At 40.8% G+C, this 13438-nt stretch overlaps 1 protein-coding gene across 1 annotated transcript in view; it reads right to left on the reverse strand.

Moving 5' to 3' along the window:
• Positions 1 to 13438, reverse strand: part of mertka (c-mer proto-oncogene tyrosine kinase a) — a 52766-nt gene that overhangs the window by 34327 nt on the left and 5001 nt on the right. Inside the window, exons 2-4 of the mRNA XM_017702656.2 lie at positions 12780 to 13113; positions 10713 to 10813; positions 10460 to 10630 (exon numbers count right to left, since the gene is read on the reverse strand). Of these exons, the coding sequence (XP_017558145.1) occupies positions 10460 to 10630; positions 10713 to 10813; positions 12780 to 13113 (606 nt within the window). The remainder of the gene's footprint in view (positions 1 to 10459; positions 10631 to 10712; positions 10814 to 12779; positions 13114 to 13438) is intronic.

Here is a 13438-nt window from a genome sequence, read left to right on the forward strand (position 1 = left end):
GTATTTTGAGAGAGTTCTATTTAAAGCTCCAGCAAACATGGCCTGGCTCCAGCCAAAACCAAGAAATGGGATTTTGGTGAGCGGTTTCAAGAGACCCATAGCCCATTAAGTAAGTACGGTGGCAACAAGCTGCAGTAGGAAAGGCCCAAACACAGCTTCCCCCAAACTTTCACTTAATTTGCGGTGGAGCTATTTCAAAAACAAAAGTGGTCGAGCAGAGACGCCGTTCAGAAACAACAGGAGGCAGCTGACTTCTGGTAAGAGCTCAGAAGCTGAGGAGGTCTGGAGGCTCAGCTGCCAGGACGTATGTACACACTGTAACTGGTGGTCTATAATTACTGGCTTTGGAGAACCTCCAATTTTACCCACTCTGTATACGACCTGTTCTAGTCTGAGATGGTTTGCAGCGCTGGGGAAACAAATTACACACTGTGAACACATCAAACGGCCTGTTTCTCTCCAGATTTCACTGATATCTTCCAGCTTACTACACAACATTAAACGAAGTATTGAAATTTTAATATAATTTCCTTCATATAGTACAACGTGAGTACACTCAGGAACCTTCTACCTCTGCTATGTTCTTTAAAAAGAACTCAAAACAACTCTATGCATGCATAAAGCATTCTCAGCACGATGAAAGGGTTCTTCAGATTGATGGAGAACGTGCTATTGGTAGTTCTATATAGAGCCTTTTTGAAAATTGTTCTATATATTACTGTAAAAGGGTTCTTCCATTGTTACAATGTCAGGCTTGTTGCAACAGGTTCTGTTACAGTAAGTTCTCAGCTCCAACTGATCAGGGCTGCGTTCAGCCCCGACATCGGCAAAATGTTTATTTAAAAGGAAACAGTGGTGCATTGAACACTGTTGTGTTATGAAAGTGCTGCAACCAAGGCAGCTGAGAAGGCCACCCTGACGTCTTTTAAGCTGTCACGCTTTCCTCTGTTCTGGCTGAGCCCCCTTTTACCCTGTTCTTCAGTGGTCAGGACCCACATGAACCCTCACAGAGCATGTACTTTTTGGGTGTAATTTAAAGCCTGTTGCACACTATTTTGCACTGTTATGATGAAACACGTTCAACCTGGAAGCAAAACAGTGCATTATGTTTTGAGACTGAACGTGTCCCAAATGTAAAAAAATAAATACTGTGACATACAGTGTTTTATAAAAATTTCAAGTATCACAATATTAAATTTTGCCCATATCGCCCACCTCTAGTGTGCTGTGAAGTCATAAAAAAAAACTTCACTGACTGGCCAAACAAAGGCAGCCAGGTAAGGGCCCACCAAACAGTGTCCAGGGTCTAGGGCTGAAAGATTAATCGCTTTTATATCGCTTTTATATCCAAAACGCAAGAGCCGCAATCTTTTAAAAATTATAGTCTACATTATCAAAAATACTGCCTTAAAGTTTTAAGCAATGAAATTGAACCTAATAACACAAAACTCTCACAGAACACACCAATCAGAGGGAACCAAAACTTCACGTTTTATGACGTCACAACCACAACTTACTGGCAGATTAGTGCACTACATTCAGGGGTCAGTCCTCAAGCCAGAAAAGTATTCTGGTCTTCTTGGCAAAAAAAGGACCGTAATCTCTTTTTTTTTTTTTAACGAATTTTTTTAACAAATTTTTAACGAGTTTAACGAATTCAGGGTGATTAAAAAACATTCACCCAATTTCAAAGTGCTGTATTTTTGCAACCATGAGGCGCCGAGGAACCAATCACAATCCAAATGAAACAGGGGTTCATAGCATTTCTGACTGGCTCCCTTCAGTCTGAAAGGAGATGAGGCCCCAGAGCAGAAAGTGTTCCGCGTTCTCTACTTCAATAAGAGTGAATCTATCATAACTGTGCTGTGTGATTTTCGTGGCTAGTGAACCTCCAATAGCTCAGAGCATTCACCCTTGGTTCCACAGCGCTAGATGATCACACTAGAAAGAGCCGTGAGTGCAGCGACACTCAACAGGGTCAATCCAGTAGGGATGAGTTTGACTATAGTTTTGTTGTTTGTACAGCTAGAGGAGGTTCATACTGAGAGAAATCAATCATTTTGAATTCTGATTAATCTTTTTGAATCACAATTTAATCACAATTTAAACTGCAGTCACAATATTAATCAGAAAGATCAGCCACACCAGTGGCTGACAGCTTGATCTGGATCTGTTTCAGTACAAACCACAATGTAATTCTATATGGAAGCACCACTAACACCTTTATTTTATGAGTGCATGTTCTAAAATCTGAACTGGGAAAATGCTCAGAGTGGGATATGATCTTAGCAGAAAGCAAACTGTTTCTATCGTACTACAGTCTGTCTTCAGTGAGTGTCATGCCAAAACCTGACACATGCTGACCAGCAGGCCAGAAAACTAAATTCGCTTCTAGGCTGTGAATGAAAACGTACACTAACAGTTTCCGGGCTGTGTTTGTACATTATGTAACAGCTACTGTGCAGGAAGGAGACTTTGACCCAGAGAACAAAAACTAATTTTCATTTAATTCCAAAAGTTTTACTGTGATACTGTGATACAAAAAAAACATCCCAGGATCTTACAGAAAGGCAGATTCATGCTTAAGAAGCTGAAGAAAACAGACTTTTCCTCATCATCATTATTTATCATTTTATTTTCAGTAATATACATTATCATATCATTATTGTTTTAACACTGACAGTGTAAGTGAAAATTTGGTGTTTTCATTTCACGTAAGTAAAAATGTGTGTATTTACATATTAAAAATGTAAATATTTTAAGTAATTAAAAATTTGGAGTTGTATTCATTCATTCATTGTTCATTTTTAAATAATAATGCTTAAAGGCCTAAATCATGAAAAAAAGACTTTGACGTAGCATGAAAAATGGTAAAGTTTCAAAACGTGCTCAAGCCATAAAGCCAAATATGGAAAAAAAACTGCAAAAACAGCTCATTTTCAATTCACTGTTTTTGTGATGTCAGGAACACCAACATAATACACCTATTCAGCCTACAGCAATTTAGCCCTGCCCACTCCTGCTGGAGCTATGAGAAGTGTTTCTGCCTAGACTGCTTCTGGCCAATCAGAACAGAGCTCATTTGTATATCATTTACATATATAAAGCAAAGTAACCAAAACAGGCTATTTAAATCTGAGGGATGGAAAATGATCGTGTAGAAACCAAATAAGTTCTTCTAAAATTTGGATCCTGCAATAACTGGCTTCCTTTTTATGTTCCTGTACATTTTTTTAGAATGTACAGGAATATTCTAAAAAATTGGTTCTTCAAGGGCTCTTTAGTAAAGAAAAAGTTCTATATAGAACTGTGAACATTCAAACAACCATTTTCATGATTAAACGGTTCTTCAAATTGATGCAGGATGTGCTTCAGATGGTTCTATGTAGAACCTTTTTGAAAAGGGTTCTGTGTAGCACCAAAGAGGGTTCTTTCATTGTATACAAGTTTAAGATCGTAAAAATACCAGAACCCTTTTTGGTGGTATATGGAACCATATACACCACATTCTCCATCAATCTGAAGAAACATCTCACGATTCAAAGAACCCTTTAATCATGAGTGTGCATTTGAGTGTTCATCTATATAGAGCCATTTTCTTTACTGAAGAGCCCTCGAAGAAACATCACATGTACATCTGAGAAGGTTTTTTTTTTTTCTTATTCAATTTCATGATATATTCATTTCTTGAATTTCAGCGTGAGCTTTTTATTTTGGGTGCCTTATTACATCACAGAACTCATGAAGGCATGTTTTTCACACATTTCTACACTTATATCTTCATCATGCTGCGGTAAAAATGACCCAATTAGCTAATTTCTCCGCATCCTCAGAATCAGCGGAGCTGGCTGGCGCTGTGTTTACATGCTGGCAATACTCAAAAATATGCCTGCAGCTGTGCTGATATGGTGAGATTTATGTCAGGTGGAATGAAGGATGTGGCACCATTGCCAATGACGGCCGGACGTTCTGTATTATTGTCATTGGCTTTGGAGAAACACAGCCCTGCTGCTGGCTGCCTGTTTTATGCTTTGTAACCAAAAAAGTTTCAGTGTAAAACTTCAGCCACAGATTCCTTCCAGGGGATTTTCCGAAGATGCTGATACGTGTCCAGTTTAAACACAACAAAACAGCTGATTTTCAGTGAAGCCTGTGGCTGCAGGAAGATGCGACTCATTATTCTAGTTAGCAAAGCCTCAAAGTTATTTGAGAGTGTTGAGAGTAGCCTGATATCCCCAAATGAAAAAATATATATATATATAAACATACACCAATCAGGCATAACATTATGACCACCTCCTTGTTTCTACGCTCATTGTTGTGCTGGTATACCTCAGTGTCACTGCTGGACTGAGAATAGTCCCCCAACCAAAAATATCCAGCGTCCTGTGACCGCTGATCAAGGACTAGAGGATGACCAAGGTAGGAGTGTCTAATAGAGTGGACAGTGAGTGGACACAGTGTTTAAAACTCCAGCAGCACTGCTGTTTCTGATCCACTCGCACAAGCACAACACACTAACACACTAACACACTACCAGCACGTCAGTGTTACTGCAGTGCTGAGAATGACCCACCACCCAAATAGTACCTGCTCTGTGAGGGTCCATGGGGGTCCTGACCACTGAAGAACAGGGTAAAAGAGGATAAAGTATCAGAGAAACAGATGGACTACAGTCTGTAACTGTAGAACTACAAAGTGCAGCTATAGAGTAAGTGGAGCTGATAAAATGGCCAATGAGCGGAGAAACAAGGAGCTGGTCATGATGTTACACCTGACTGGTGTACGTTTTGATATATTTGAAATACACTCCAAATACTAAAATGTATTTCAGAATATTGTGCCATATTAACCAAATATATTTTAAAATGTATGGGGAAATATTACACACACAAATGTACCATAAATGTGTTTATCAGCTCCATCTGAAAGTGTATGAAAGTCTCCAGAATCCTGTCTGATACCTTTAGAAATGAGTTTGTGTTCCAGTCTCTTCATTTTAAATCTGATCAAATGATCCTTTAAAGGGACAGAAATGAGTGTTGTAGGTATTGATACTTAGTTCTGATCTGATATCTTGTTTATGTGAAGTACATTGTCAGAGTCTGATTGCAGACGTACATGTTTAACGTAAAGTCAGTACCGTTCATTCAGCTCATGTATGTTTAGTTACGTCTGTAACCTTTGGTGAAATTATATACAATTGCAAAATTAAAAACCTAAATAAATGCATTTTTAAAATATATGTAGCAAATACATTTTTTGGCTGTTTTCATATATATTTGGTAAATACACCTAGAATATATATTTTTTTCATATGGGATTTACTGACAACTGCCTTGCCCTCCTCTGGCCTCTTAGCCTCAATGAGCTCCTTTGTTTTGCTAATCTCCCTCTCGCCCCCCTCACTCTCTTTGTCCCCTTCCCCCGCTCTTACTCTCACTCTTGTGCTCTCTCACTATGTCTCTCTCTCTCACAAATGGCGAAACAAAGCAAAAATGTGCCCTTTAACTCCTCACATCCCGCTTGCACAACACCTCTGCTTTGTTCCTGAGGCAAACAAACTGCTGCTTTGTTATTGAGCCACTCTGCCTCCCGAACCGAGCATGTTTTGATACGCTCCATTCTAGAGAAACTTCCAGAGTCAGAACTGTTCACAGTGGTGGTGATAGGAACCAGACGTCCACCTCTAAAAGCTCCCTCACAGAAAGTTCCGACATGAAATGGTTATGAATTCACTGCCTGATGACTGAGATGCTGTTTTATGATAGTTTAGAGAACTTAAACTCCATTCATGGTGGAGGGATACATGCAGGGCGCTGTGCGGCAAAATAGTCCCCAAAGAAAACTTATTCCAGATTTTCCACTATTTTCCATCATCAACATTCCATATAAACTCAGAAGACTCGTGTAAGTTCAGTGGTGGTTCTGGATGGTAAAAAAAATGTCTATATTTGTGTTGTAGTCATGGCGACCCCTAGTTCCTATCACCACCACTGTAAAGATGTCTGAACCATTTCATACCAAACCCCTCTGAATCTCTCTGATTACACCCCACACCTCAATCATCTTAATTCATGTTCATTTAGTCTTTTGAGCCACTGTCTGTACACAGGCCTGACAATGTGTGCCATCAGAACAATGTAAGAATTCAACACTGCAAGTTGCAGGTATGTAAACTATGAACAACAAGCTCTGCTGTAACATTTAACTGACTGCAGGGAACACTGTGGGGACTGGAAAACGCTTATTTTCCAAAACAGAGGCGTCCAGAAACAAGGAATTAATTATTATTTAACTGGACTGGACAACAGCTAGCTGTCCTAAAAATGTGCATGAGATTAACAATGACGTCTTATTATGTCATACAGGTGTTTCCTGTATAACAGGTACTGACAGTGAGCAGAGGTGGGCGATATATAAAAAAAAAAGTGATACTTTAAGACAGTGGTCTGTGGTTAGGACCCCCATAGACCCTCAAAGAGCAGGTACTGTTTGGATGGTGGATCATTCTCAGTACTGCAGTAACACTGATGTGGTGGTGGCGTGTTAGTGTGTGTTGTGTTGGTACGAGTGGATCAGACACAGCAATGCTGCTGGAGTTTTTAAACACCTCAGTGTCGCTGCTGGACTGAGAATAGTCCACCAACCAAAAATATCCAGACAGCAGCGTCCTGTGGGCAGCGTTCTGTGACCACTGATGAAGGACTAGAGGATGACCAACACAAACTGGGCAGCAGCAGATGAGCTATCGTCTCTCACTTTACATCTACAAGATGGACCAACAAGGTAGAAGTGTCTAATAGACTGGACAGTGAGTGGACACAGTGTTTAATAACTCCAGCAGCACTGCTGTGTCTGATCCACTCGCACCAGCACAACACACTCACACACCACCACCACATCAGTGTTACTGCAGTACTGAGAATGACCCACCACCCAAATAGTACCTGCTCTGTGAGGGTCCATGGTCCAGGGTAAAAAGGGGCTAACAAAGTATCAAGAGAAACAGATGGACTACAGTCTGTAACTGCAGAACTACAAGGTGAACCTGTACAGTAAGTGGAGCTGATAAAATGGACAATGAGCATAGAAACAAGGAAGTGGTCAGAATGTTATGCCTGACCGGCATAGATCCACCCACAGTGCAATTTAGCTCCACACACTCAAACTGGAGTTATAAGGAGTGCTTTTTAATTGAGGGCAGCCAATCAGAACAGAGCTTATTTGCATATATCAGTCTAAATGGCACAGAAACGTTTTTGGCTTCAGTTAGTTTAAAGGGCACTTTCATGGTTTTAGCTTTGTTTTTATTTTTGGGAAAGTAGCAGTTTTCGTTTAGTTTTGATTAAGTTTCAATTACCAGTGTAGTTGTGGTTATCAGTATTACAATGACCACTGAGACTATATTTGATAAGAGTAGAATAAAATTAGAACAGCAGCCGACTGAGTTCAGCCCAGCTGTGGTATTCCTTAAAGACCAAACACAGAAGAGTTCCACTTCATTCACACACCGAAAAAAACTGAAACTAGAGCTTTTTATCAGTGTTTCCATTTAATTTGAGCTATTTTTGCAGTGGACATTGTAGTTTTGATTTAGGTTTTGTGTAATTTTTATTTTCATAACAGTTCTCAAGCACATTTATTCACTGCTAGTTTTTGTTTCGCTCTTAGTTTTCTGTTAACTATAATAACCCTGATTCTAAGAGATGAGGAGAGGTTGGAAATGGTTATGTAAAAAATAAGTTATGACTATTTTTGGGACACAAACCCATGAAAGAGTGGAAAAAAGAGGATAACAATGACATTACCTCACTTCTCAGATTCTTGATACTGTGGCCACTGGCCAGACAAGTGACTCACTATTTGCACCATTTTTTCCTGACCTCTGAATCTAGTTATGTATCCTCATTTCCACTTGAACAGTAAGAGTCATCGGGGGGGGGGTCACTTTTTTTCAGCACTTTCCAGTGTTTCCTGTTGTTCCACAAACTAGCACAGCGATATAACACAGACATCCTGAGCAGCAGCTTATTGCATCTGATGGTGCATGTTTATATGTGCCCTCTATCACCACTATCATTTCATGAACGTCATTACTTTGAATGCACATCTGTCCTGAACGGCATAAGCCCTTAGCGTCACCTGCATGATCCACATACGTCACACACAACCACAGAGACGCAGCTCAAGTTCAGTGGGTTCCTTCCACTTTTGCTTGACTCACTTGCCCAAAATATCAACAAATCAGCTATTTCACTGAACAGCTCGTTTACAGACGTGGGGCTTTAAAGGGCCTGTATCAACTGAATATACTTTTAAAAAGTTGAAAGTAATATGTGAACGCTGTTAAATGTACTTGTGGCAGTCGCCCGTCTCATGACGGCTGCTAGAGAGGAAAGGCGGTGCCCAAGCCTCGCACGCTAAGAGGACGACGTCATCCGGGCAAGAGGGGAGATTGATGACAGCCATGAGAGGCGCCCAAGTCCCAAACACAACCTCCCGGGTCCCGCCTCCAGTTCTGCAGCAAGGTCACTAGACCATCAGTGTGTGCTGCATCCTTCTGAGGCTGCATTTGAAGGCCGACTGCATCACAGCGCTGCAACTAGACTGTCCCGTTTCAAAGGCTCCTTCATATGTGGCCGAGATATGCGTCCTTCTTTTCCATGGCAATGAAGGATGCAGTGGGTGGATCCTTCACCAGCCAACATATTCTGAGGTTCATGGCATGCTGGTGAGGATTCAAGAACACGGCAGCATCAACAGAGAAGCGAACGGCGGCTGAAGAGACGCTTTAAATATATATAAATGTAAGTATTGGGTTTAAACTGAGGCCAATGGCTAACAATGCAAATGTAAACAAACAACAATCTCATCAGTAGTTGCTGGTGAAGCATCTCTAATAAATTAAAAAAATAAACAACTAAAATCAGTTTCTGGGTCCATCTTTAAAGAACTTGACAGGAGCGGCGTGGTGGGTGGAGGGCGGGCGCTGTGACTCAAACAGGAAATCCGCTGTAGGGCAGACTGTCTCATTCCGGTTCATCCTTTGCGGTTCTAAACAGCATTTGAAGGACATACCTCGATCCAGAACCTGAATTGGGACACACTACATGCCTAACGTTTGATCCGGGCAGCCAAGCTGCGGAGCAGGAGTGGTGACGGGGAGGCGGACTGACTCAGGAGCTCACGCTTCCCCCTAATGAGACACAGCTGATGCTGATCTAGCAGCATGAGAGCAGAGAGAGAGAGAGAGAGAGAGAGAGAGAGAGAGAGAGAGAGAGAGAGAGAGAGAGAGAGAGAGGAGAAAGGGACAAGCGGCAGCAGCGTCAGACTGACGAGTCTGAAAAGTCTAGCTTTGAAGCCTCTGAAAAGTGACCAGCTATGGTTTTACTGTTTGTTTGGTGTGACAATAAAGTTGAAATGGCTGTGGCGGATGTTTCTCCTGCCCCCAGTGTCCCTCATGTGCTCAGGGTCGCACAGGCAGTGCTACAGTACTATTCTCTCCCCAGTCTGTACGGCCCATATAAAACTAAGCTCCAACAACAGCCTGCTTTTGTGCTCTGGTGATGATATACTTCCAGCAGTTTAGCCCCACCCACTCACACTGAGTGAGGCACTATACAGGTGTGGCTAATCAGCTCCGTTGTATTTGCATATATCAGCTTGTACAAATGAATTATGACTGCTTTTAGTACATAAAACCAGGATATGAGTCATTTCAAGAGCAATCGATGAAAGGTTCTTAATTAGCATAATTTATTATTCATGACTATTTGTTTTTTTTGTAAAAAGTCAGACTCAGTCCTATAGAAAAGTGGCTGATATCTGACCTATAAAGATCACATGTTTGTGTGGCTTCAATCCTGCAACGTGAGGACAGCTTACAGAGCAGATTACTAAACACGCTGCCTACACTCTTAAAAAAGATGTTTCTTCAAGGGTTCTTCAGTGAGAAAAATGGTTCTATACAAAGCCATGAACAAAAAAAAAAAAACACTCCTTGCATGATGAAAGGGTTCTTTGTATCGTGAAAGGGTTCCTCAGATTGATGGAAAATTAATGTAATGTAAATGTCAATGTTTCTATAATAGAATCTTTTTCAAAAAGGTATAGCACCAAAAACAGTTTTAATATTGTTACAAGTCAAATAACCCTTTTATGGTACTATTTTGTGTGTAGGCTGTCAAAATGAGTGATATTTCCACATCCACCTTTGCTTTATAAGTAAAATAAAAGCAAAACAGCTAATTAGAACTCTGTGATAGCCAACAGAATGTGTGCATTGCAATAATATATGAAAATAAAGATGGTACGCACCATTCGGTCACATTCAAAGTGCTCAACGCACATGTACTGGCAACCCATTCACTTTTAAAAGCTGGTCTTTCCAAACACCGTTTGGTGGGAGAATACAATACGGCCAAAACTAGAGTTTAGGAAGCTCCAATGCACTTACCTTGGATAGTGACAGTGCTGGGAGAGTGTCCGGTTTGGTTAATCTTGTGGCCTTTGTGAAGCCACTCGATGATAACAGGGCTTGGGGGACCTACCGCCTCACAGGTCAAGGTGAACGAGGTGTTCCGTGTTACATTCACATCATTTGGCTGCTTGGTGAAAGTTGGCGGACCTGCATTGAAATAACCAGAAACAGTGAGACGCCAAATCTGAGAATCACTTAAGTGGCAGTATCACAGCGTAGAGGTACTCACCCTCCACCTCCACAATGACGGAATTTGACTCAATCACTTTGTTACTGACGCTCAGTCTGCAGTGGTACTCGCCAGCATCTGCTCGCTGGACGTTCTTAATACTGAGAGAAAAAAAGAAGGAGATTAGAATCTTCTGCTCCACCTTCACTGTCCCTCTGATACAAGCAAAAAAACAAGCGTTTTCAAAATAGAAGCTACAGAGAAAATGGGGCTCCCAACAACCACCTGGAAGACTTGGTATACACCAGAACTGCCCTATCAGATCAACAGCACTTTCATCTTTGAGAAAGAGGAGAAAATCAAGCTCTTCTAAGACTGAACTTTGGAGGTGTGTGTGTGCTGATTTCTTTGATAAAGTGAAAGTGAGTCGCCCGAAAAGAATGGAAACTGTAATAAAGGCACGACACACTGCTAAGATGTCACTTCTGCATAATATTCTGTTAAATATGTGTTTTCTGACATTGAAAAAGGAACTTTAAATAAATAAAAATGATATAGGAATAGTCTGACCCACTATACTGTACACATACAATGTGCCTATAATTTCACCTCCTCTATGGAACAGTCAAAAAATTACTCGCTTTTAAGGTTCAAGTTTGTCATTTGATTGTCATCATGTCAGGACATTCATGACTCAAAACGCTTGCAGCGAAGCTCAGATAATCAGCTAATCACTCTATAGAAAGTACATAAGTAAAAAAAAAAAATAAAATACAAGAACACACACAGAACACAAAACACACACACACACACACAAACACACACAAACACACATTTTTTAAGCCAACAAGAAAACACTGAAACTGAAATACATTAAATATACACAAAATATAGAGACAGGAGGAACCTAGGTCAGGAAAAAACCCTCTGTGCTATGCACAAATATTTTTATATTAAATAAGGGATAATCTGTGAAGAATATATACATTTTAAAGTGGCTTAATTGACTCAGTGTTATTGTTCTTTAAAGTGGCTTAGTTTTATGGTGTTATTGTCCATAGCAGAGATGATATGATATAATAATAATGCTGACAGAGTGACTGAGTGAAATGGTAGTTGGGGACGGACCCACAGCTTCACAGCTTGTTCAGAAGCCTGACAGCCTGTGGGTAGAAAATGTTCATTAACCGGGTTCTTCTAGCCTGGATGCTTTGGAATCTCCGTCCTGATGGCAGGGTGGTGAATAGGCTGTGCACCAGGTGACTGTGTCTGAGCGACTGTCTGACTGTCTGACTGTCTGGTTTTTACTTGAAGTACGTGCTTCCCTAAATGGTGTACCAAATGCTTTTTGAAAAATAACAATATCATTTAACCATACTGGCTGCTAGAATACTGAATCAACCAAAAACTGAATTCTGTTGCTGTCCTGGCTGCTCCCTCGGTGACTGCTAGAACCTTTTAAGTCTTTAAGGAACATAATGCAACCTAAAGTAAAGGTTTTACCAGTGGTGTATTGTATTTTAATGTCATCGCTGTCCGCAGAAAAACATGTATCTCCATTTTTTTTGTGATTTTTACTTTTCTACATGATTTTACATCAGCATGGCAGCTGCTCTTTGCATTGTATGACAATTTAATGATGAATGTACCAATTTAAATGCTCCAAAACTGCTTTGAATAAAATCTTTTAAACCTTAACTTACACTGAAAGTAAAGAGTGTTTTCCCCTCTCCTGCTTTCTTTGGACAGCGAAAAAATATTGACTTTCAATAGAGTGTTTTAGACTTTGACTTCAAAATAAGGCCAAAAAACTTGGAAATGTTTATAAACCAGTGGGCTGTCACTAATAACTAACATCAGGATAAAAAGGGGTTGTAAATGATTAAATTCCGTGGTATAACCACATATTTTGTGTTTTTTTAATGTTGTGTTAATCATAAAATGGATAAAAAAAGAGAGGAAAGAACAAATGACGTATTATTTGACGTTTATTAGACATTTATTTCTTGATAGTTTTATTTTCCATAGTTCTGAGGCAACCAAAGGTCATTTCCTATAACTGAGTTCGAGCCAAGATCTGTTCAGGATCCTTTATTTTGAAGTGTGTGATGAATGTGTTCTGCTAACCTGATGGAAGACAGCAGAGTAACGTTTCCCTGGTTGTAAACTGCCGCCTGCAAGCCATCAGGGATTTCTCTGCCATCCTTATACCACATGATGCTCAGCTCCTGTCCGATGTCACGGTAGTCGATGGAGCAGTTGAATTTGCACTCAGTTCCCTCTGCCAGGCGGATCGTGCCCACAGTGGGCCTGAAGCGCAGTCTCTGGATCTCCTCATGGGACAGGTGCACGCCTTGGGCCCGTCCAGCAACCACCAAGGGCTCCGAGCCCCGCATAGGCGGGCCCCCCTGAGGACCCCCAGGGCGGACAATTGCTAGTGGGGCTCGTATTTGACTGCCAGCTGAAAAAAAGGACATAAAAATTTGGTAAAATATCAAACTTCACGTGTAGGGAACTGCGCTAATGTAAATTAGATTGCAAAATTATGATTGACACGACTCTCAGCCAATCACAGTTGCCTTCAAAATTGCACTATCATGAGAGGAACACAAGAGGAACCATTCAAACTCAAACGCTGACCGTAATTCAGCTACAACTGACTCAGCTTTTATTCTAATTTAGAGTGATAGTCAGTTAAACCTGCCTGCGTAGGTTCATTCAGGACTCAGCAGGAGATTCAGAAATTCAGCAGAAATTCAGCAGAAAACACCCTCGCCACCGAAACC

The sequence above is a fragment of the Pygocentrus nattereri genome, chromosome 5, assembly GCF_015220715.1.
Source record: "Pygocentrus nattereri isolate fPygNat1 chromosome 5, fPygNat1.pri, whole genome shotgun sequence".
Taxonomy (NCBI): Eukaryota; Metazoa; Chordata; class Actinopteri; order Characiformes; family Serrasalmidae; genus Pygocentrus; species Pygocentrus nattereri.